At 41.9% G+C, this 20,356-nt stretch overlaps 3 protein-coding genes across 30 annotated transcripts in view; 1 reads left to right on the plus strand and 2 right to left on the minus strand.

Annotated features, from left to right (window-relative positions):
* Positions 1-1,384: 1,384 nt before the first annotated feature.
* On the minus strand, positions 1,385-4,760 carry CFAP141 (cilia and flagella associated protein 141). Its single transcript, XM_010980258.3, has 4 exons — positions 4,514-4,760; positions 4,128-4,168; positions 2,452-2,581; positions 1,385-1,835 (listed from the first exon to the last, which is right to left on the minus strand). The coding sequence occupies exons 1-4, from the start codon at positions 4,565-4,567 to the stop codon at positions 1,734-1,736; spliced, it is 327 nt and encodes a 108-aa protein (XP_010978560.1). The 5' UTR covers positions 4,568-4,760; the 3' UTR covers positions 1,385-1,733.
* A 119-nt stretch (positions 4,761-4,879) lies between these two features.
* On the minus strand, positions 4,880-13,044 carry C23H1orf43 (chromosome 23 C1orf43 homolog). 4 transcript variants are annotated; one of them, XM_010980227.3, is made up of 7 exons: positions 12,683-13,044; positions 12,179-12,280; positions 9,033-9,150; positions 8,771-8,824; positions 7,713-7,879; positions 7,569-7,627; positions 4,880-5,830 (listed from the first exon to the last, which is right to left on the minus strand). In XM_010980227.3, exons 1-7 carry the CDS (start codon positions 12,746-12,748, stop codon positions 5,635-5,637), a joined length of 762 nt encoding a protein of 253 aa, XP_010978529.1. In that variant the 5' UTR covers positions 12,749-13,044; the 3' UTR covers positions 4,880-5,634. The 4 variants fall into 4 exon arrangements, with proteins under 4 accessions (XP_010978529.1, XP_010978522.1, XP_010978542.1 ...); XM_010980220.3 differs by having other exon boundaries at positions 5,291-5,830; positions 8,771-8,827; positions 12,683-12,945; XM_010980240.3 differs by lacking the exon at positions 12,179-12,280 and having other exon boundaries at positions 5,291-5,830; positions 12,683-12,948.
* Positions 13,045-13,247: 203 nt separating this feature from the next.
* UBAP2L (ubiquitin associated protein 2 like) overlaps positions 13,248-20,356 on the plus strand; it is a 37,952-nt gene continuing 30,843 nt past the window's right edge. For 19 of the 25 annotated variants that reach the window (XM_031436217.2, XM_031436221.2, XM_031436220.2 and 16 more), the window contains exons 1-4: positions 13,279-13,381; positions 17,358-17,487; positions 18,736-18,813; positions 19,371-19,481. In XM_031436217.2, coding sequence (XP_031292077.1) covers positions 17,398-17,487; positions 18,736-18,813; positions 19,371-19,481 — 279 coding nt within the window. In that variant the 5' untranslated portion in view covers positions 13,279-13,381; positions 17,358-17,397. Of the gene's footprint in view, positions 13,382-13,971; positions 14,001-17,357; positions 17,488-18,735; positions 18,814-19,370; positions 19,482-20,356 lie in introns of those variants that run through there. The other 6 variants (XM_064477794.1, XM_031436219.2, XM_031436226.2 and 3 more) reach the window with 4 other exon arrangements.

Genomic DNA, 20,356 nt, shown 5'->3' on the forward strand with positions numbered 1-20,356 from the left:
CACATCCAGGACACATGTGTGTGGTTTTCTCTCCTATAAAACTCCCATCATACCTGCCATGACTTGTTCAATGCCTGTCTCCCCCACCAGCCTGTGAGCTCCATGTTTTGTATGGTGTAACAACTCATGAGTAGTTATTGACTAAAGATAAGAGGGCTTGGGAAGCAGGGCTGATGGAGACTGGAGGATGAATGGACATATATAGGACAGAAAGAAAGACAGGCTTGGGATGGAGAATGACACTAGAGCTGCAAAACGGGGCTGGCTAGGGGCCAGCCGGGGAACTATGAAGGACCTGGGTCACCGGGAAACCTCCTAAGGGGGAAAAGGGAGGATACCTACTGGGGGCCAAGCACCAGGCTTGCTCTCTACATGTATTACCTTATTTAATCCTCATAATGATCCTATGAGACAGGTATTATCTTCATTTTCAGAGGAGAAAATTGAGGCTCAGAGATGTAACTTGTATGTGGTGACACAACAATTAACAGGTCAAGTCAGACTCTGAACCCACCCTTGACTCCAAAGCGGGTGCTCCTCTCTATATACCCTGCTGCCTCTCTGTGCTTGTCAGTGAGGTGTGTAGGGAGTGAAGGGGGAAGCTCTGACAGCTGAAATGAAAAACACATATTGAAGGATAGACACGCATTTGGGGGAGGGGGAGGAAGGGTGTCAGTTTTGCAGTGGAGACTGAGCTACATGGAGTTAAGAGCAGGAAATGATCAATCAGTGTGGAAGGATGAGTAACCATTGAGAATGCAGACGGCAAGGTGAGAGAACAGGGAAAAGTAGGTATGATGGAGATGACAGCATGAGTGATGGTATGTTCCTGCAACTGTTACTGGCTGCAGAATGGGAGTCTCTCTGGCTTGAGATGTCATTTGTATGTAAACTGGATCTTTATAAGTATGGTTCTCTGTGGCCTATAGATGGCCATGATTAATTAGTACTTTTCAAAATTTTGAATGCATTTAGATTTAATGTGTTCTTTCCAGTCCCCCATTAATCCCACCATTTCTTATCTCCTTACACCTGCTGTATTACCTGCCTGACCCCTGAAGGCATTTGAGTTTGGAGACCTGTCATTTTGCAGAGGTGGGAATTCAGGCAGAAATCCAGAGGAAGGAGACTTGTCCAAGGTCTCACAATAACTGGCTGAGTCAAAACCTAAAATTCAGGCCTCGTGACAGCAAGCACCACAGTGTCTGTGGATTAATAACCACATTCAGAGTTATTTGTCCAAGTATACAGAAAAGATCCGTGGAAGTGAGATCTGAGAGGTGGTGATCAAAATTCAGGAAGCTGTATTATGATTATGGCAGTTGTGAATAAGCAGTTTTGAAACAGATCAAGAGATAGGGTTGAAAGAATGAGCACAGCAATATAAGTTTGAATCTTTAAGAACTAGCTTTATTTCTTAAATGAAATCAGGATTCTCTGCTCACATTGTCCATCTATCTGCCTCCTCTCCCCGTGCTTACATCAACACTGCATATCTCATTCTGACCACAAGGCGTCACTCTTGTTTTTAACCATTGTGTCATAGATCGTTTCCCAAATAGCACCAGGGGTTTGACATGGATATGAAAGAGGTGAGAGTGGGAGCAGTCTTAAATTCTGAGCAGATAACTAGATCTGGGTGAGTTTGGGGAAGGAAGTTCAAGGTGGTAGGGGCTCAAGAAGGCTAGGTTAGCAGGTATGGTGAGAATGGAAAGACGATGTTTCAAATGCCATCAGAGTCGCTCCACATAAAAAGCTTTGCCCATCTGATTAAGTTCTTGCTGGTACTGCCGATGTTCCTTTTCAAACAGCTGGTGCAGGGCGGCTTGACGGACCTGGTGGGGAGGGCAGAATACAGCATGACGTTTGCCTTCTGTTTACACCCCTTTCTCATTCTTTCTTCCTGGTTGCTTTCCCATCACCCGTGTTCTCCTGGGATCTGGATTTAGCTGTGACATAAAGCTAGGCAGGAGCGTAGAGGCTGAACTGCTCGGGGGAAGCCTACTCATTTTTTTTTTTTTCTCCATGAGTGAAGCCCTATGTTCAGCAAATATTTGCTGAGAACATACAGTGAACCAGAAACTGTTCTAGACATCTCGGATACAAAGATGGTGACATGACAGCAAGTGGGGACTCCAGGGAGAGAGAGAGATTCTGAGAGGCAGGTGCTGGGCACTAAGAAGCAGTTTTGAGTCTCACCAAGATGAGAGGAGCAGGAACTAGATTGCACTTTGGGACTTTAGAATGTGCCATCTGCAGCTGGATGCAATGAACTACTTAATGAAAAAGAGCGTTGGTTTTAAAGAGTTATTGCTCTGGTGTCATGGTGAAAACCTCAGAGGCAAGTAAGAGAGGTGAATAATGGCAGAGACGAGGAGCTTGGGAATCCCAGTGGGCAAAGGCCTTGGGCAGTAGAGGATGAAACTTCAGGTCACCCTTGCTAGTACTCACCATGAGTAGCTGCTTGTTGGCCAGTGCCAACTCCTGTACCATAGTGTCCTGCATCCTTAGGATAGCATATGGGTTCCTCCTCTGTCTTAATGTCATCTGCCACAGGCAATAAGTGTGTGAATTTTGCCACCTGCCGGAGGCATAAAAGTAGGGGTGGAATGGGTTAGACTTAGGAGTGGAGACAAAAACCCCATCAGTGAGGCTGTTTCTTCACCAGAACTTCTGTGCCAGTGTCAGAAGACTGCAAACTCCTTGAAAGAATAACTAGAACTGGCTTAGAACCTAGTATATATTAAGTATATTATGTCATTTAATCATCATAATAACCATGTGTCGTAGATATTAATATTTGCATCATACAGACGGGAAAACTTAAAAGTTCAGATGGTTGCCCAAGGTCACTTAATGGCAGACCCGGGTATCAAATCCAATCTAAAGATTAATTCCGTCCATCATACCAGTGATACTCAATCCTGGCTAGACACATTCCGGAATCGTTTGTTAATGTTCGTTAATACATTAAAGAAATATACACACGTTATCTTCTGTTCAGATAACCCTTGTTGACATTTTTTTAATCAAGTATTTTTTACAGAGGGCTGAAAAGTTAAATCCATACAGAAACATATACTAAATGAAAAGTGAAACCTTCATTCTTCTGCCCCAGTCTTTCTCAACAAAATTCTTACAGTTCTTACAGTTTCACAATTCTTCTATCATATACCAGCAAGTGTATCTTTTAAATTTTTTAACATGAAATCATACATTTACATAAGCAGTATTACTTAACAATTTGGACTTTCATTCCATTTCATTTGCTTCATCCTGTTTAAAGTCTGCCTAGTACTTTTGTACAGTTTAACCAGCTACATTGCTTCTAGGTTTTTCACTTTTATAAACAATGCTGTCATGAATACTCGTGTATGTACATTCTAGTGCTTTTGCACCCATATGTATAATGTAAATAGCAGTAGAGTTTCCAGTTCGAAGGACATGTGAATTTAAAATTTAGATAGATTTCATCAAACTACCTTCATAAAAAGACTACGTAACTCTTGACTACCACCAAAATTGTATGCATTCTTGATAACTTACATCCTTGCTACCTTGGGGTGTAACATGCCTTAAAACCTGGGGTGTAAAGCCTTAAAAAACAGATTTATCCTATCTAATCCCAGACCATAACTTACATCCTTGCTATCTTGGGGTGTAACATGCCTTAAAAACAGGGGTGTAAAGCCTTAAAAAACAGGCTTATCCTATCTAATCCCAGACCATTTAAGTCAGAATCTTCTGGGTGAAGACCTGTGTTTTTTCCAAAAGCTAACCAGGTGACGGAGATATTATAGTCTAGTCTTTTGAATCTTTGCATTCATTCATTCAACAAATACTGCATACTTACCACATGGTTAGTACAATGCCAGGCAACAAATACTTGAACTTTCCTTAAAAAATAAAAAAAGAAAACAACAGAAACTTGCTCCAATTTTCCTTCAGGGACTGTGGAGCAAGGGGCAATCTGCTTGTGAAGCAAGGGCTGCTTCTTGTCCCCTCCTTACCTGTCTGCCTTCTTGATGACCCCTAGCAATTTGGAGCAGATCTGAGAGGTGGCTTAGGGAGGACAGGAGTGTGAAAAGGTCAAGCAGGGTAAGGAAAGGGATAGAGGCAGAGATTACCTGTCAACCATCTTCTTAAGTCCCAGGACCCTTTGTAAACTCTGCAAGAAAAGGGGGTTTCTGTTGATCTGCCTTGATCTCCAGTACCTCCCCCCCAGTACCCTAACGTAGTGGGAGACACATAGACCTTTCTCTTTTGGGAGAAGCTGTAGCCAATTTCCTAGAGGAGGTGGGGAGAAAGTCCTACTGCTTTCAGAATGGATCAAAGGAAACATGCAGGGGTTGGTATGCAACAAATATTTGAATACCTACTATGTGCCAGACATAGTCTCCCACTCCTGTTACTGTCCTCCTGTTACATCAAGGGCCTCTCAGGAAACCATCCATTTCCAGTAAATCGATCAGGAAACTCCTCCAACCCAGCCCCTTCTTCCAGTTCTGCATACCTCTTCTACTTGTACCATCTTTTCCACAGACATGTCTGCAGACTTGCTTGACATGGTCTTGGGAGACTGAGCAGGCTCTCCTTTCTGTTTAGTTTAGTCACAGAGGTTTCAGTAGTCATAGCAACATTTGCGCCTCCAACAATGACCCTAGGCCCAGGACTTGATTGGTCACCTGGGCTGCTGCCCTGGAGACCTGAAGGGAATCCTGGGTCTCCAGCCTTCTATTTGCGACACAGGCAATTCTGTGAGCAAGGACCACCGTCCCAATTTTAGGATTTCTTCTTTTGGGGTCCAAAGGAGTGTCCATACGATCCTAGGTCCAGAGAGCATATCATATGCCTGTTTTATTAAAAACCAAATGTAAAGGAATGACTCATTTGCTTAATTTTTCAGTTGTTCATTTTATTAAATAATTTATAAAGTCAGACTAGTATATTGGTCTGACCATTTCTTCACACTATCCCACAAATGAGGAGGGGGTGGGGTTATCTCAGGTGTCAAAACATTACCTTTTCAATTTATTCATGACAGTATAGAATGAAAGTGGAAAGTAGATCCTTGCACACCAGGGAAGCTATGTTAATGTTTCAACACATCCTGGTTTAAGTGGAGCCCCAGGGTGAGTTGTTCCACATACCACTCATGGCCTCATCCAACCTCCCCATCAGTTCTTGTCTGCCTTTCCCACCAATCAACTCTCACACCCAAATGGTTCCCATTCAACCGTGTACAAAGGGGTAGATACAGAGGACAAGACCCAAGCCCCGTCACCTCAACTCTCACTCTCGGGATTATTTATAGTCTGGAAAAGGGCAGATGAACCATGACCAAAACCAAGTGAGGATTTTTAAGGAAGCTTTGACAAATATTAAGAAAAAACATCTGAATTCAACTCCAGAGAAAAGTGCTACCAAGGGAAAATAAAGTCTTAACTAATGTTCTGAAACTGGCCACAAGAAAGGGTGGGAGAATGATCCTCTAGGCATGATCCACCTTGAGCTCTGAACACAGCCGGACCTTCAGCTGATCCAGTCTGGGCTGCTGAGCCAGACCTGAGGGTCACCCGGCGAGCACACTGCAGTCCATCTGGCTCTAGTAGCAGTGAGAGCCCGGCAGCTCCATCACAGAGTACTCTCCAGTGTGTTGTAGTTGTCCTTAAAGCTCTTCAATTCGAGGAAATGCTTGGCACGTTTACTCTTCTGACTGGAGGGGAGGTATGTCACCTGGATGGTTGTTGGGGAGACTTCAGGAGACTGGGTTAGGTCTCTGGCTGCTGACTGATGTTGTCGCTGAGAGCTCCCACTTCGTGCTTTGACCCTGAAGAATACAGAGAGGGCAGATCATGGACAGAATGAGGACTAACAGAAAACAATTCCAGGTTTATCCATTCTATAAACGCAGCTGTAGCCACAAATGGTCTCTGTCCTATTTTATACACTAGCTACTAAAAATCCCATCCAGTAGCTTAGAAACAGCAGAGAAACCATTTCTCCCACTGAGTCCCTGCCTCTGGCTCAACCTTGTCTTCATCTCACTATCCTTCAAGAAAACTTAATTCTGTTGATTCACCTAATGTCTGTATGCCACTAATATACTCTGAGTCCAAAGACAGTCCCTTGAAACAACTGAATACCAAAAAGTAATACTGAAGTAACTACTGAATACTTACCACGTTAGGACATTAAACTTGGCACTTCACTAACATCTAATTTACTAACATCCCACCTATATGGTGGTCATCATCCCCATTTTGCAGGTTAGGAAACTGAAGGTCCATTAAGTAACTTGCCTGAGGTCACAAAGCTAGTAAGTGACAGAGAGTTGGGATTCAAAAGTAAGTTTGTCAGATTTCAGTGCCTATATTCTTCACTATACCCACTGAAATTTTCTACAAACTAAAAATCAAAGAGACTGAATTTTTTAAAAAAATCGCGGTAAAATATACATAAAAATTTACCATCCTAACCATTTTTATGTTTACAGTTCAGCACTGTTAAGTACATTCACACTGTTGTATAACCAACCTCTAGAATTCTTTTCATCTTGTAAAAAAACCCTACTTATTAAACTCTCTAGTCCCCCTTCCTTCCAGCCCCTGGCAACCACCATTCTACTTTCTGTCTCTATGATTTTTGACCACTCTAGGTACCTCACATAAGTGGAATCACACAATATGTATCTTTAAAAGAAACTGAATTCTGAATAGGCCTCCTGCCTGATTTCTAGACCACACGTCCTCTTTCACTCTCTCCACATGTGCATTTTCATTAGTGTTCTAAGTAGTTTCTACCAGACCTTTTGTCTTTAGAACAAGCTAGATTATTTTTAAGAATAGAGAGAAGACAGAACAGACAAACTCTTTATCTTTAGAGAAAAAGTCATATTCGACAAAGCAGAAAACAGATGTATTCTTTTCATGGCTGGTAACTAATTTTTTATTCTAGGTTGGTTTTACCTCTTTACCTTTTCAGCTAAACATTTGCATAAAGAACATAATGAAGCTTTATGAGTGCATATTTAAAACATTCCCAGACAAAGGTCATTCTTCCTCTTCTATAACACAAACCCTCAACAGCTGACTCTTTATTGGTATTTTTTGTTTTAAACAGGGTTACTAATACTTTAAGTGGTAATAAACACAGCATGTAATTCTTACTTTTATCAGACCATGACATAAAAGGAGGACACTGGGACCCTGGAAGAGGAGGAATCTTTGTGTGCTGAAACTTTTTTCCCTTTATTGGTGTGATAGGTTACACCAATTCTGACAATTTCCTGAGCTGGACTGGAAAAGTAAAAACAAAAAGCCAAAAACCAACAAGAAAAGAAACAGATGTACATGCACAAAAGTAGGAGAAACTTCTCTTGTCAGCTTGTAGAGCAGTATCTGTTCTCCAATGTGAGTGAGAGGCAGCTCTAACAGTCTAGGACCTGACAACTCTGTTATCACAGATTTTGTTCACATTGCTTTTGAAGGTCATCTCACTGTGGGAACAGTCCAGCACCCCTGTATCCTCTAACCAGCTCCATCTGACACATTCCCCTTCAAACTCACACGGTGGCCAGCTCACTCAGGGCCTCCTGATAGCGCAGGTACTCACTCTGGCCAAAGACCTGAAGAAAGAGGAAGGAAGAATGAGGCTCTCAGTCTAAGGAACCCCTTTAGCTCCTCGGAGGAGTAAGTGGCCGTCCAGCTTACCCCTGTCCCATAGCGGGCTGTCTCATAGCCATCCAGCAGGGTATCCACGAGCGCCTTGCGCACACCCTTGAAAGGAGTACTAGTGTTTCGAAGATCTAGCAGGTAGGAGCGGAAATTCTTGCCCATTAAGGAACGGGGATGCCGGCCTTCAGCATGAAATGGGATCTCTGTGGAGATAACAGAACAATGATAGTCCCCCTTTGTCATTCATTGTCTTTCTAATTAATTTCCCAAACTTAAAAATGGGCCGATGAGTGAGTTGGGGGGAAATTCTAAAAGAATTAAAAAGACTAGCGGGGTGGGAAGGGACAGACTGGGATTTCAAAATGTAGAATAGATAAACAAGATTATACTGTGTAGCACAGGGAAATATATACAAGATCTTGTGGTAGCTCACAGCGAAAAAAAATGTGACAATGAATATATCTATGTTCATGTATAACTGAAAAATTGTGCTCTACATTGGAATTTGACACAACATTGTAAAATGACTATAACTCAATAAAATAAATGTTAAAAAATTAAAAAAAAAGAAAAACAAAACAAAAATGACTAAAGATACAGAGCTGTGTCTGGGTGGTCATATGGTGGTGGCAATACAACTGTTAAGCTGTATCAATGATACATGATAGTGCCAACTTCCTATCTACCCTCTTACTTATCCATAGTTTAAGATTTAACCTACGTTTTGGTAGAGATAGAGCATTTTTGATAGTGGTCATAGAATGGAAAAAAAACTCAAGAACCCTCTATGTAGGCTTGGTGAAAAGGCAGGTGTTGCCTGTCATTTGTGGAAAAACAAGCAATTACCATCATCCAGTTGATGAAACTAAAGGTCTAGAGAGAACAAAACAAATCCAGGTTTTTTGGAGAAAAAAAATAACTTGCCTACATCATTTCCTTAGGTAAAATAGTAACCCAGTATTCTCAAAACTCTAGGAAATTCCTACTAGCCAGAGATGTGCAGGAATGACAAATTCTAATGTATAAAATGGGTTCCTCCCTCTCTTCCCCAGGTGAGCTTTCAGGATCCCGAATGGCCATCGAGCAGCCCTTACCAGAGGCACGGATGGCATCCAGAGCTTTCATCCTGTATAGGTAGTTGTAGCAACCTGCTGAGAAAGAGACTGGTCTCAGGCATAACCCTTAAAAGATTCTCCAAACTCCAGCAAGCCAATAAATGCCTCCCATATCTAACATATAGCCAGTAACAAGAAACCACTGGCAAACCCAGCAGCTATGTTGACCACCCTGAGAGAAAAGGAATTCTGAATTTGTGGAACTCCTCACTGGAGTGTCCTCCAAGAGCATGCTACCTACTTTGATTTCCCTGGGTTTCCAGCTGTAGCAGTCTTGCATCATCATCTGCAAGGAGCTGAGGTTCATACTTGATATCCTGAACCCTGGATAGTCGGATATCAATCTCCTCTTTTAAGTCCTGTTCATGGGGAGAAAATAATACATAACCACTTAGCCTGTACTTTGCTTCCCATCAGTCTGGAAATGGGACAGAGCAGGTGAACAGAAGCAGAGAAAATGCTCATTTGGCTAGTGAAACTGCCAGACAGGACTCAATAATTTAAGAATGGGACTGGCTTCTCTAAGAACCTCTCCAAACTGTACATCTCTAAGCTAGATCTTTTAACCTGCTAGAATTCCTTCAAGCTCTATAGCATCAACATTATGTTCAACTTTCAGTTGGATTTAGAAAAATCTTGGTTGGGTGTCATAAAGAATTCCTTGAACTGGGAAAAAAGTGGACATCAGCTAGAAGTCATAATCTACTCTAAAAACCTATACAGAGACCTCATGTGATTTATAATAGTTTGGGGACTATCCCTACCTGGTGGACCACAGGATTTCTACAGGCTTTCTTCCAGAGCATATTGAATTTAAGTAGGTAATTAAAAGAAGATACTAAAGGTGTCACCCCCACTTAACCCAGAAGTAACCACTGTGAACAGCTTCATATTCATTTCTCTCATTTAAGAGGGTTGCCAGAGCCCCAGGAAATATTCTTTTTTCTTGTAACTTTTTAGAAACTTCCAGCATGAACCATATCATACACAGAATGCATATGATATATATGTTTATTTTAAATAATTATAAAATTCATTAAGATGGACACCTGTATCCACTATCCCGTTTATGAACTGGGACACTACCAATGACTTTGAAGCCTTGTGTGCCCATCCCTGATTGAATGCAACCCCCCAATCTTAATGTCAACAGCCTATTTTTCTTTACTGTTTTACTGCCTATTTCACCCTGAAAAATGTTTAGTTTGTCTGGTTTTCAACTTCATACAAATGGAAAAATACTTCTTGAATTCCTCTGCAACCTATCTTTTAAAATTTAAATAAACTTTTTTGAGGTTGAATTTACATGCAATTAAATGCATCCATTTTTAAGTGTAGGTTGAAGAATTTTGAATACACCCATTCAACCACCATACCAATCAAGATACAGAACATTTCCATCACCCCAAAATATACTTCATATACCTTTCCCTCCCTGCCCCAGGCAACAGTGATGTGCTTGCTATCAATATAGTTCTGCCTATTCTAGAATTCCATACAAATAAACAGACTCATATGGTACATATTCTGCCTTCTGACATTTTTTCACTATGTTTTTGAGATTCATGTTTGTGATTCATTTTTTCCATTCAAAAATATTTTAGAGATTCACTGGTGTTCATATATTTATCTTCAGTATGTTTTCATTCCTTATAATATACTAGAATGTAAATATGTCATTATATATCCATTTTTAAGTGGACACTTAAGAGTAATAAGTTTCTTTTTAAAATATTACAGACAATGCTGTGAGTATTCTTGGACATGTCTTTGGGTACACATGAGCAAAAATTAATTTTTCTATGGTAGGAGTAGAATTGCTGGGCTGTGGATTAGGTACATTTGCAATCTCACTGGACAATGACCAAATATTTTTCAAAGCAGTTTTACTAATTTATACTTCCACAAGCAATGGATGAGAATTTAGAAGAGAATTTTTTTAAAGCAAAAGGAATCTTTGTCTCATGTAATGGGGTGGGGAGGGAGGGGATCATCCTAAATAGTCAAAAGTTTTGATTGGTTCATGACATACAGGAAACTAACCCTATATCCCTCATATGGGAGGCAGTTGGCATTTAGAGAACTGAGGGAACGTGGAAGCACTGTTGACATCTTCCTTGAGGCTTTCCATGAAATACATTAGCCAAGAACAAGGAGGGGAGGGTTACAGCACTGAAAGAAATGAAAGCGCATTGGTCTAGGAACTGACAGAATTGTGTACCAGCTCAGCTCTCCCACTAACCTGCTTTTCACTCAGCAATGAGTTACAGACTGTATACTATGGGTAGACCCTGGCTTTACAGCAGTGAACAAAACTGGTATGGTGCCTACATTCTTGAAGTTCAGGAAAGAGAGAGGCATTAAACAAATGAATATAAAAGAAAATTTCTGGTAAAATGCTATCTGAAAACAAAGAGGACCTACTTTATAATGGGTCATAAGCATTCCTCTTTGTAGGAAATATTTAAGCTAAGATCTAAAGATCAAATGAGCTAGTCAATTGAAGACCAGAGGTAGTTCATTCTAGGCCACAGTAACAGCGTATGTAAAGATGAAAAAAATTCAACCAGTGTAGCTGGCTGCCAGTGATTAGGGGAGAGCCACACAAAAGGAGGTTGGTAAGGGCAGCAGGCACCTTTTACCCAGAAGCAGAAGACAGAAGAAACAGGGTGGGGGTGATAGTGGGATATCAAGAGTTCTCATTTAGACATGTTGGGTTTGATATGCCTATCAGACATCTAACTGGAAATGTTAGGTACGCAATTGGATATACAAATAGGGAACTCGTAAAGGTTTGGGATAGAGATAAAATTTCATCAGTAGCTATTTAAAGCTGAGGAAAAGAAAGCAATTACCTCAGGAAAGCCTACAGACAGAGACTATTTGGTTTCTCACTTCCTGTATGTCCTTAAGTAAGTTGCTTCCTTTTCTCAGGTGTGTTTGTAACATGAATGATCAAACTAGATGATTTATGGGGCCCTTATAAATCTAAAGTTGTGCAAAGGCAACCCCTCTCACTGATCTGGGGCTAATTCTAACTACCCTAACCTCATTCTAAAACAAACAAACAAAAACTCCAAACCAGAAAACACTGGGTAGTTTAAGTTGAACCGGGAAAACATCTTACCACAGAGTTGGGAATTAGTTAACCTAAGACCTTCATTCTGCAGTGCAAAAAACTGAAATTCCTGGATAAGCTACATGCTGTGCCACAGCATGGACCAGGTAAGCCAGGGCCAAGCTGACCTTTATTGCTCAATATCCTAAGGTAAGCACATGGGTAACTGGCCAAGGAAACATGAGAAATCAGTCACTTCTAAAGGAAATGTCATTGTGGGCCATAATAGATCTGGAAAACCAGACCCATCTAGTGCCTTAAGGACCTACCTTGGGGGCATTGTGTCCCACAGGGACATGAGGTCCCCTTCGGGATTTCATTGCAAAGCGCATGATTTGCCTCTTCACAAAAATAAATAGCAGTACAAACACCTGTCCGAAAGATATGAGAGAAATAAAGAATCTTTAATAAAAAAAATAGTTAAAAAATAAGGCATGCCTTCATTTCAAATTCCCCAATTCGGGCTCTCAGGAATGCTTTGGCGTATAAACTGTGGCAAAGCAAGGCCATCAGAGATGCGGTGGCTAAAGAGAAGCCTGGCGCGGAGAGGCATTGGGGGGGGTCTGTATCCTACGGTTTAGAGGGAGGGTTCTCGGCCAGGGGCGGGGCGGTCCGAGCTGCTGACTTTTGCTCCCAGGTACTCCTGGGATAGGCGTCAAAGCCCAGAAAAAGCGCAGGTGAGTGGGTGGAGAATGAGGACAGGGACCTGCTCAAGAGGAGGGTCTCTACCGAGTCAGACGCGACAACAGGAATGGGGTGGGGGTTCTCCTCACCAGGCTCCCGTAGGCCATCACCAGCACGACATTCACGCCGGACAGCCAGTTACTGCCGGACGCCATGGCCTCCCCACCCCGCGCAGACCTGCTCCGCTTTACCCCACTGCCCTGCCTCGTCAGCCCAGGCTCCGCCGAGGCAACGGCGCCTGACTTTTCCGAAGCGCCCCGGCCATTTCCTTACGCGGAAAGACCAAGGCTGACCCGGCCTGAAAACATGGCGGACGGGGGGAGGGCTAGGAAAGAAGAACAACGCCTTCCCGCTTCCCCCCAGCACGTGACTCAGGCAGGCAATGGCAACCGGGACCGGCTAGTGCGGAGACGCGGAACTACGCCAGTAAGAGGAAGCGGAGGCCATCCGTGCGTCACGTGGTGGAGGCGGGGCCGCCGTAGAGGAGGCGGGGCGGACGCACAGAGCCGGAGTGAGCTGTCTCGTGGCGAGGCGGCACGCGCACGCTTGCGTGCGCGTCCCTTTTCGCGTCACGTGCTGGGGGACGCAGGAAGGCAAGTGGGAGGGGGAAGGCGCGAGAGCGAGCGCTAGAGGAAAAAGGAGGGAGGGGGGTGGGGAGGAGGGAACCTTATATCACGTGACAGGGGCGGCGCGGCCCGGGGTGTCAGTGTGGAGGAGACTGAGGTAAAGTTGGGAGCGCAGCGGCGTTGGCGGCGGCAGCGGCGGCAGCGGCAGCGCGGCGGGGCCGGGTATTGTCCGCGGCCCCTTTAAATCCGCGATCCCCCTTTTACCCTCCCCACTTTCTCCCCTACCCCTGCCGTATCCCCCTCCCTCGGTAGGCCCCCCCGCACCGTGTGTTCCCCACTGTACACCCCCCCTTCCTAGTCGTGCGAGCCCTGGCGCCCTCCCCCCAACCCCGAGTCGGCCGCTGGAGGTTTTGTTTATGGTTGGGTTCGCGGCCTAGTGGGCCGCACCAGAGCCGGGGCCTCGATTTGGGAGCGTGGCCGGGGCGGGGCTTGGGGTAGCCGGAGGGGGGGGCCATGCGGCTAGAGCCTGAGAAGGGGGGGAGAGTGAGAAAGCGCGAGCGAGCGAGGCCTGGGCCCCGCCTGAGGTAGGGCCCTCTCTTAACCCTGGCCGGTGCCTGCAAGAAGACGAGGGGGCCTCCTCCCTTTCCAACCCTCTGCGGGCCTCCTGTGATCCGGATCCGGCCTGGTTTGGGGGTGGCGGTAGGGAGGGAGGGCGATGGGGTGGAGCTGCCCCAAACTCCCCCATGTGGCCCTCAGTTTGGAGTGCGGGGGATTAATTTGTTCCGGGTGGGAGGTAAGGAGGCGATTGGCCCTGTGAGCTCCCGATGTGGCGCTGAGCCGGGTGAGCCTCCCATCCTCCACGCGTGGGCTTGCGTCCCCTCTCCGTTTGCAGCCTCTTTGTCAGCTCTTCTTATTATCCTTCCTTCTTTCTCATCGCCCTAGCTCTTGAAATAGTATTTTTTGCTGCTGTCTTTAGCTTCCTGTCGTCCATACTGTTGTTTTGAGTACCCTAAACAATTATGTTATTTGGGAAGCTGGACATGGAGGCCCCTATGGGATATATTACGCCCAAGGGACGTCACTAGAGCACTGAGGTGTATTCGTTCACTCTTCTCAAAATGGGACAGGAATTCCAAATTTCTTCAGACCCTTCATGTTGTGGACAGTCCCTAAATTGCTTTGCAAACTGATGTCACAAACAGGAGGCTGCTCCTTTTCCACCGTTCTTGAAATGTAGCCATCTCTGGTGTAGGATGTTGTGGAAAGAAAAACACCACAGTAACAGGCCTTTTTTTGTTGTTATTGTTATCCTTTTTGCCTTTGTCCCTGATTATTCTTTGGAGAACCTCCCCCCCTTTTTTTTTGTTTCCTCCCTATCCACCTTTCACTGCTCATATCCTGCTTTAGGGATATCTGATGTGACTTGCTGGGAGGTGATGAGGGTCAGTGACAACCAGCTTTTCTAGAGAGCGAAAACGTCTTGGCTGTGTATGGGTGGGTTGATAAAACTGCTTTGAGATCCTACAAGCATTGTCTTTAAAGATTAGACTATCCCAGTGATTATTTCCGTTGTGAATGGGAAGTTGGGAAGTTTTGCTCGCATGTAAGCTAATGATGAAAGGCCTTAAAATGTACTGTTTTGCTTTTGATTTTTAAAGCCCCTTCTTTCTCAATGTGTCCTAATTGGGAAGTACTCTTTTTTTTTTTAAAAAAGGGATGCTGGGGTCATTTCCAGAGCATCTAGGGGGATTAGTTGCTCTGTTAGAAGTAACAAGCCTTACCCACCCTAGTCCAGCTTCAGAGTTTCTGAATTGTTTCTCAAATTAGATTGTAAGCTCCCTGAGGGCAGCGACTAAGTCATATTGCTTTTGTATTTTTAAAGTACTGGACACATAGTAGATACTCAATAAATACTTGTTACTTATTTTTTTCGGTAAAATTTCTCTGGCTATTTTTTTAAGTAGCTGGTTTTCAAAAAATGGTCAAGGGCACTCCTGTGTTGAAACCTGTATTTGTTCCTGCACTATTCCCTTGGTCTCCAATACTTCTCACCTATTTCCTTTAAATATTTTTATTTTCTAAGAAAGAGTACTTAACAAGATTCCTCGTCTCCACTGTGATAACTCTGGGTATGTGTCTCTGCTAATTCTGTGCCCTCCAGTGATCCTTCCCAGATCACTTACTTTTGACCTGTTGCTCAGTGCTGTTACTAGCTAGGTGGTAAAATTTTCTTAGTCACACATTTCAAAGCATTTGTAAGCGAGAAATGGAAGTTAATAGCAAGAGTAATCAGGAGGATTTTTTCCCCTCTAATTATGTGGCTTTTAAGATGACTTTTTAATATGTTTACGTTGGTACCGTACACACAGTTGCCCATATAGCTATTCATGCAATTCATATCTGCAGTGTAACTCATGCTCATGAATTGAAATCACATGTGGAGTAGAAAGCAATCAATACTTGTACCTTACTGGAGTGGCTACTTTCATGTTAGAATCTTTACCTTAGAGCCTCTTTTTAATAAAGCTTAGTAGTTTTCCTTTTTTTTTCCCCCTCTGATTTGAATCCAGGGGTACTTAGTTGAACAACACTTTTTTTTTTTTTTTAATTAACTTGAAACTTGACAGTAATGCTGGCCTGGGAAAACGAACTACTGTGTATCAAATAATCCTATACTACCTAAACATATTTATAGGCCTTTTTGTGCACATGTGTGTAGGGGGAAGAGATAATAGTTAAAAATTAGCTCTGATTGAAGTTTTCTTAAAAATATTTTTATTAAAAATATCTTGGTGATAGGGAACGTAGGATTCTCAATGACTGCATTAGAAAATAAAAACCTATGTAACATATTGACCCAACTTGGTGAAGAATTTATCTACAGGAAAGTCAGCTTTCTTTGTGACCCCGAGAAACAGGTGAAATTCGCTTTCCTAATAGTTAATCCTTAACATTTTTTTTAGAAGCCCATCCCACCCTTCCCTCAAATCCAGCAATGTCTCCCGGGCAGTTAAGAATTACCCTGTATGAAGTTTCATTAATGAAAAAAAATTAAACATAGAGCAGAAAAGTATAAACTTGTCTTCTTTGGAAGGGAATAAAACAATGCAGAGTAACCTCTTATTTTGAGCACTCCGTCATATGATGAATGTTTTCTTTGTTTATTAAATGCAGCAGCTGAGATTGCATTATAAAAGTATGAATGAAGGCAACTTAAATTCAGTAGAATCCTTGCTTGTTAGAAGTGTTATAACAAAAACTGCTCTGGTTTTGTGAAGGCCTTGTGTGTTTCATGTCTCTTTTAAAGACTCAACAAAGTCATCTTGCTGGCAATGTTTCAAGTTTAAAATTATTTCCCAGAGGCACTTTCTTCCAAATAAAACTTTGGGCTAGATGCTTTTAGGACAAATTTGGGATTCTCTATGTATTAAGGTGAGTGGTGGAGGGTAATTGCAATTCCAGTGTCTGGAAACTGTGGACTTAGGAAACCAACAGAAACAGCCACAAAAGAAGTGTGTTGAAAGTATTATCCAGGGAACTAAGATTCTGGGCAAAGTCACTGGGGCTAACACATGCCTTGTTGAAGGCTGTGGGAGCCCCCACAGCATACTGAGAGGTATAAACTTGAGAGAGAAAGAGGCAAACTTGAGCTTATCCTTTCCCAAATGATGGAGGTCACATACAACTTACGTAAGGCAGGTAAGGCTGTTTACAAAGGTAGACTGAATACAGCATTTTAAATTATTTTTATTTGGAGTATAGACTAATCCCCTTTCCTAGAAGGCTTTTGTTTCCAAGCTTTGCTGATTATCTTTCCTTCTGTCAAAGGGACCTTAGGTATTTTTAGCTATTAGAAGGCTTTTGATTATTAACAGTTTTGCTTACTATTGATATAGCAAAACTTTACAAAGCCTGCTTATAGGGGACTAGTAACCAAAATGTGCCCATAACCTAAAAACAAAAACCAAAAAAACCCATCATTTAACATACGCTTTATACATTTCATGTCCTACAAAAATGGGTCACTACCTGTAGTTCCCTAAGGAATTTGTCAAACTAGGTATGTTTCAAGAACAGGTGAATGTTGATTTTTCTTTGAAGAAATGAAAGTGGTGAAGGTGCTGATGAAAAAGAGGTTGAAAACATTTTGCCCACATTTAACATCTAAACTTATCTTTCTTTTTTTAAAATCTTTCAGTATTCTACCTTGTAAATACTGTTATTTGTATATACTGTAAATGATGACGTCGGTGGGCACTAACCGAGCCCGGGGAAACTGGGAACAACCTCAAAACCAAAACCAGACACAGCACAAGCAGCGGCCCCAGGTAAAGAACCCAAGGAATGTGGATCGGCGGGGTAACCTTGCTGGTTGATAATGGTTTCCATCCAATACAGCATCATTCTGTGCTTTGGATTATTGGTTTGGGTTCTTTATTCTTGTTTTCTAATCCTTGCCTCTTTCCAGTTGGGGCCTGATAACTGTTAATGACATGCTGTGATACAGCATGCTTATTTTTTGTTGTTTAATATACTGCATTGTGAGGCTTGGAAAGAATGGGTCCTGTGCTTTGTATCTGTAAGATAGCATTTTCTTTCATTTATCCAAAATGTTTTAGCAATACATTTCTTATTTCCTAGATCTTCCACCTTGATATCTCTCTAGCCAATCTTTGTCTTGCCACCTTTTTTCCTTCCTTTGCTCTTCTTTTCCCTAATTTGTCTTCTGTTTCCCTCTCTGGTCTCATTGCCACCTAATCTGGTTTTTCTTTTCCCATGAGGAGTTAGCATCTTTACCATGTTCCTTCAGAATTAACAAATGAGACACCCTAGAGTATTGCTCAGTTTTAGAGAGTAAATTAGCCTCCTGGGCACTGAGGTTTATGGGTTCTTTTTTTTTTTTTTTTTTTTTTTTTAAACTTGGATCTAGATGTGGTCTGTTTTTTGTAAGTGTGGTGGTGGTTGGTACCTGATATGAATGAATTAGCTTATACTTGGTTATGGTCAGATAAATTGAATATGTAAGACCAGAACTTTTCTCTTACTCATTTTTCTTTCACTTCTCTTTTCCAAGAGAATTTATAACAGAATCTTAGTACTTAACCTAAGTTGGGACAATGAAATTTGTGATACCTTATAAATATACACTTGATATTCAGAAGATACACTTAGTGTGCCCTCATACTAAACCTTATGATATTCTCATCCCTGAGGAATAAGGGGTAGAATTGGTCATTACAGAAACAGGAACAGGGTTTACACATGACTTTGCAAACACATTAAAGTGAATTTAGGCACAGATGTTTCAGAGTGGTGTTGTGATCCCAAAATGAAAGCCTCTAACTGAACATTGGTGAAAAAGATTCCCTGCTTTTTTAGAGGTTGTAAAATGAAATAGTGGCAGCTTTACTTTTTGTTGTCATTTTGCTCATTTAAGCATCTTAAATGGTGGTAGTGTTTTATTGCTTTATCATTTGTAATGAGGAGAAGGAAATTGGGGTGGGAGATGGTGAATATTGACTACCTAGGTCCCTCTTACTTCTCTAAACTTTTGTCTCTTGATTATGCTTTCTTAGGCCACTGCAGAACAAATTCGACTTGCACAGATGATTTCGGACCATAACGATGCTGACTTTGAGGAAAAGGTGAAACAAGTGAGTGTATTGCTAATTTGTTGTAAACTATGGGAAAAGATATCAAGATTAAAGCACAATTAAGTAACATTGATGCCTACTACAATACTTTTCACTGTAGGTATTGAGAATTATGACCTGAAATATGATAGGTTAAGTGAGTAAATGAGTGCTTTTATTGTCTGATTTACTGTGCTCCTTTGGACAGACACCATGTTCAAAGATTTTTAATCTCAATTTCAACGTCTTGTTTATTGAGTGATTTTGTTGGTATCATTGTACAGCAATTCTGAGTGGTTGTGACATCTTGGAAATGTGGAAAGTCATCGTATGCTAAAGCCTGTGTGCTTCTGTGTTTGTTTCTTTATTAGGTACTTTATTGTTTGATCGCTTTTGTCCCATCCATAATCACAGGTGTTAATATTTTGTTTTTGGAATTCAGATACCAAAATTCTGCATATTTTATGTTTTAAAATCTGGTTCTTTCAAACTCAGTCATGTCTTCTCCCTCTTTTTTCACCGGGCTTCTTTTTGTGGGGAGTGCAGGTTCATGATGGTTGCTAATCCTTCTCTTGCAGTTGATTGATATCACAGGCAAGAACCAAGATGAATGTGTCATTGCTTTGCATGACTGCAATGGAGATGTCAACAGAGCCATCAACGTACTGCTGGAAGGAAACCCAGATACGGTAGAGTGCTAATACAGTGTTCTAGAAAGTGGGTCCCTGGTTGAGAGGCTAGTAATCTAAAAATAGCAAGTGGGGTAATTCAACTTAAAGCAGAGTATCTTATTCTCCAAATAAAACAAGGAACTGTCTTGGAGATTATTTGCTGCAGTTTGCAAATACTTAAAATGTATGTACAATAAATAGGAGAAAACAGATAAAATCAGTCCCCTCTAATTGACCTGGAATAAATTACTCATTTTAGGCTAGCGACTGTTTGTAAGACTGGGTTGGTCTGAGTTAGAGGTGCTATTTAATAGCTTTAGTTACTAATTGTGAAAGATTTCTGCTCACCTGTTTTATTGCTGTTGAACAAAGCCACAAACTACAGGATTCTGATTTCAGAACACTCCCATCAGTATCAGCTTTACATTTCACAATACCTTTTCATCATGTGAACTTATTTTTGTTGCGGTAACAGAGAAGCAAACTTTACAGCCTATTGATTATCCCTAGAGATGTTAAGGGGATATTGGAGGAACTCGCCCTAGAGTACAGAGTTGCTGTCACCTCTTCCCCTCCTTTCCACTTAATGAGAATCCTATGTTTTGTTAATGCCTTATCATTGCATCAAATTTTAAGTCCCGTAAGAACAGGGATTCTGCCTTACTAACCTTTGGGATGTTACTGCAGTGTTTGGTAGAGAATTTTCTTACTGCTTTTTTAAAGAGTAGTGTATCATTTGAGATCATTTTCATTTACTTGGTCTTACACTGGGGATCTTTGGTTGGGGTAGATAACCAGATTTCATCTTTACTGACGTTACAGTGTCACTTTAGCTGAATGTTGAAGGTTTGTTGGTTTCTTTGAGACAATAGGAAAGTGGAAACTTTTTAATT

The sequence above is a fragment of the Camelus dromedarius genome, chromosome 23 (genome assembly GCF_036321535.1).
Source record: "Camelus dromedarius isolate mCamDro1 chromosome 23, mCamDro1.pat, whole genome shotgun sequence".
In the NCBI taxonomy this organism is placed as follows: Eukaryota; Metazoa; Chordata; class Mammalia; order Artiodactyla; family Camelidae; genus Camelus; species Camelus dromedarius.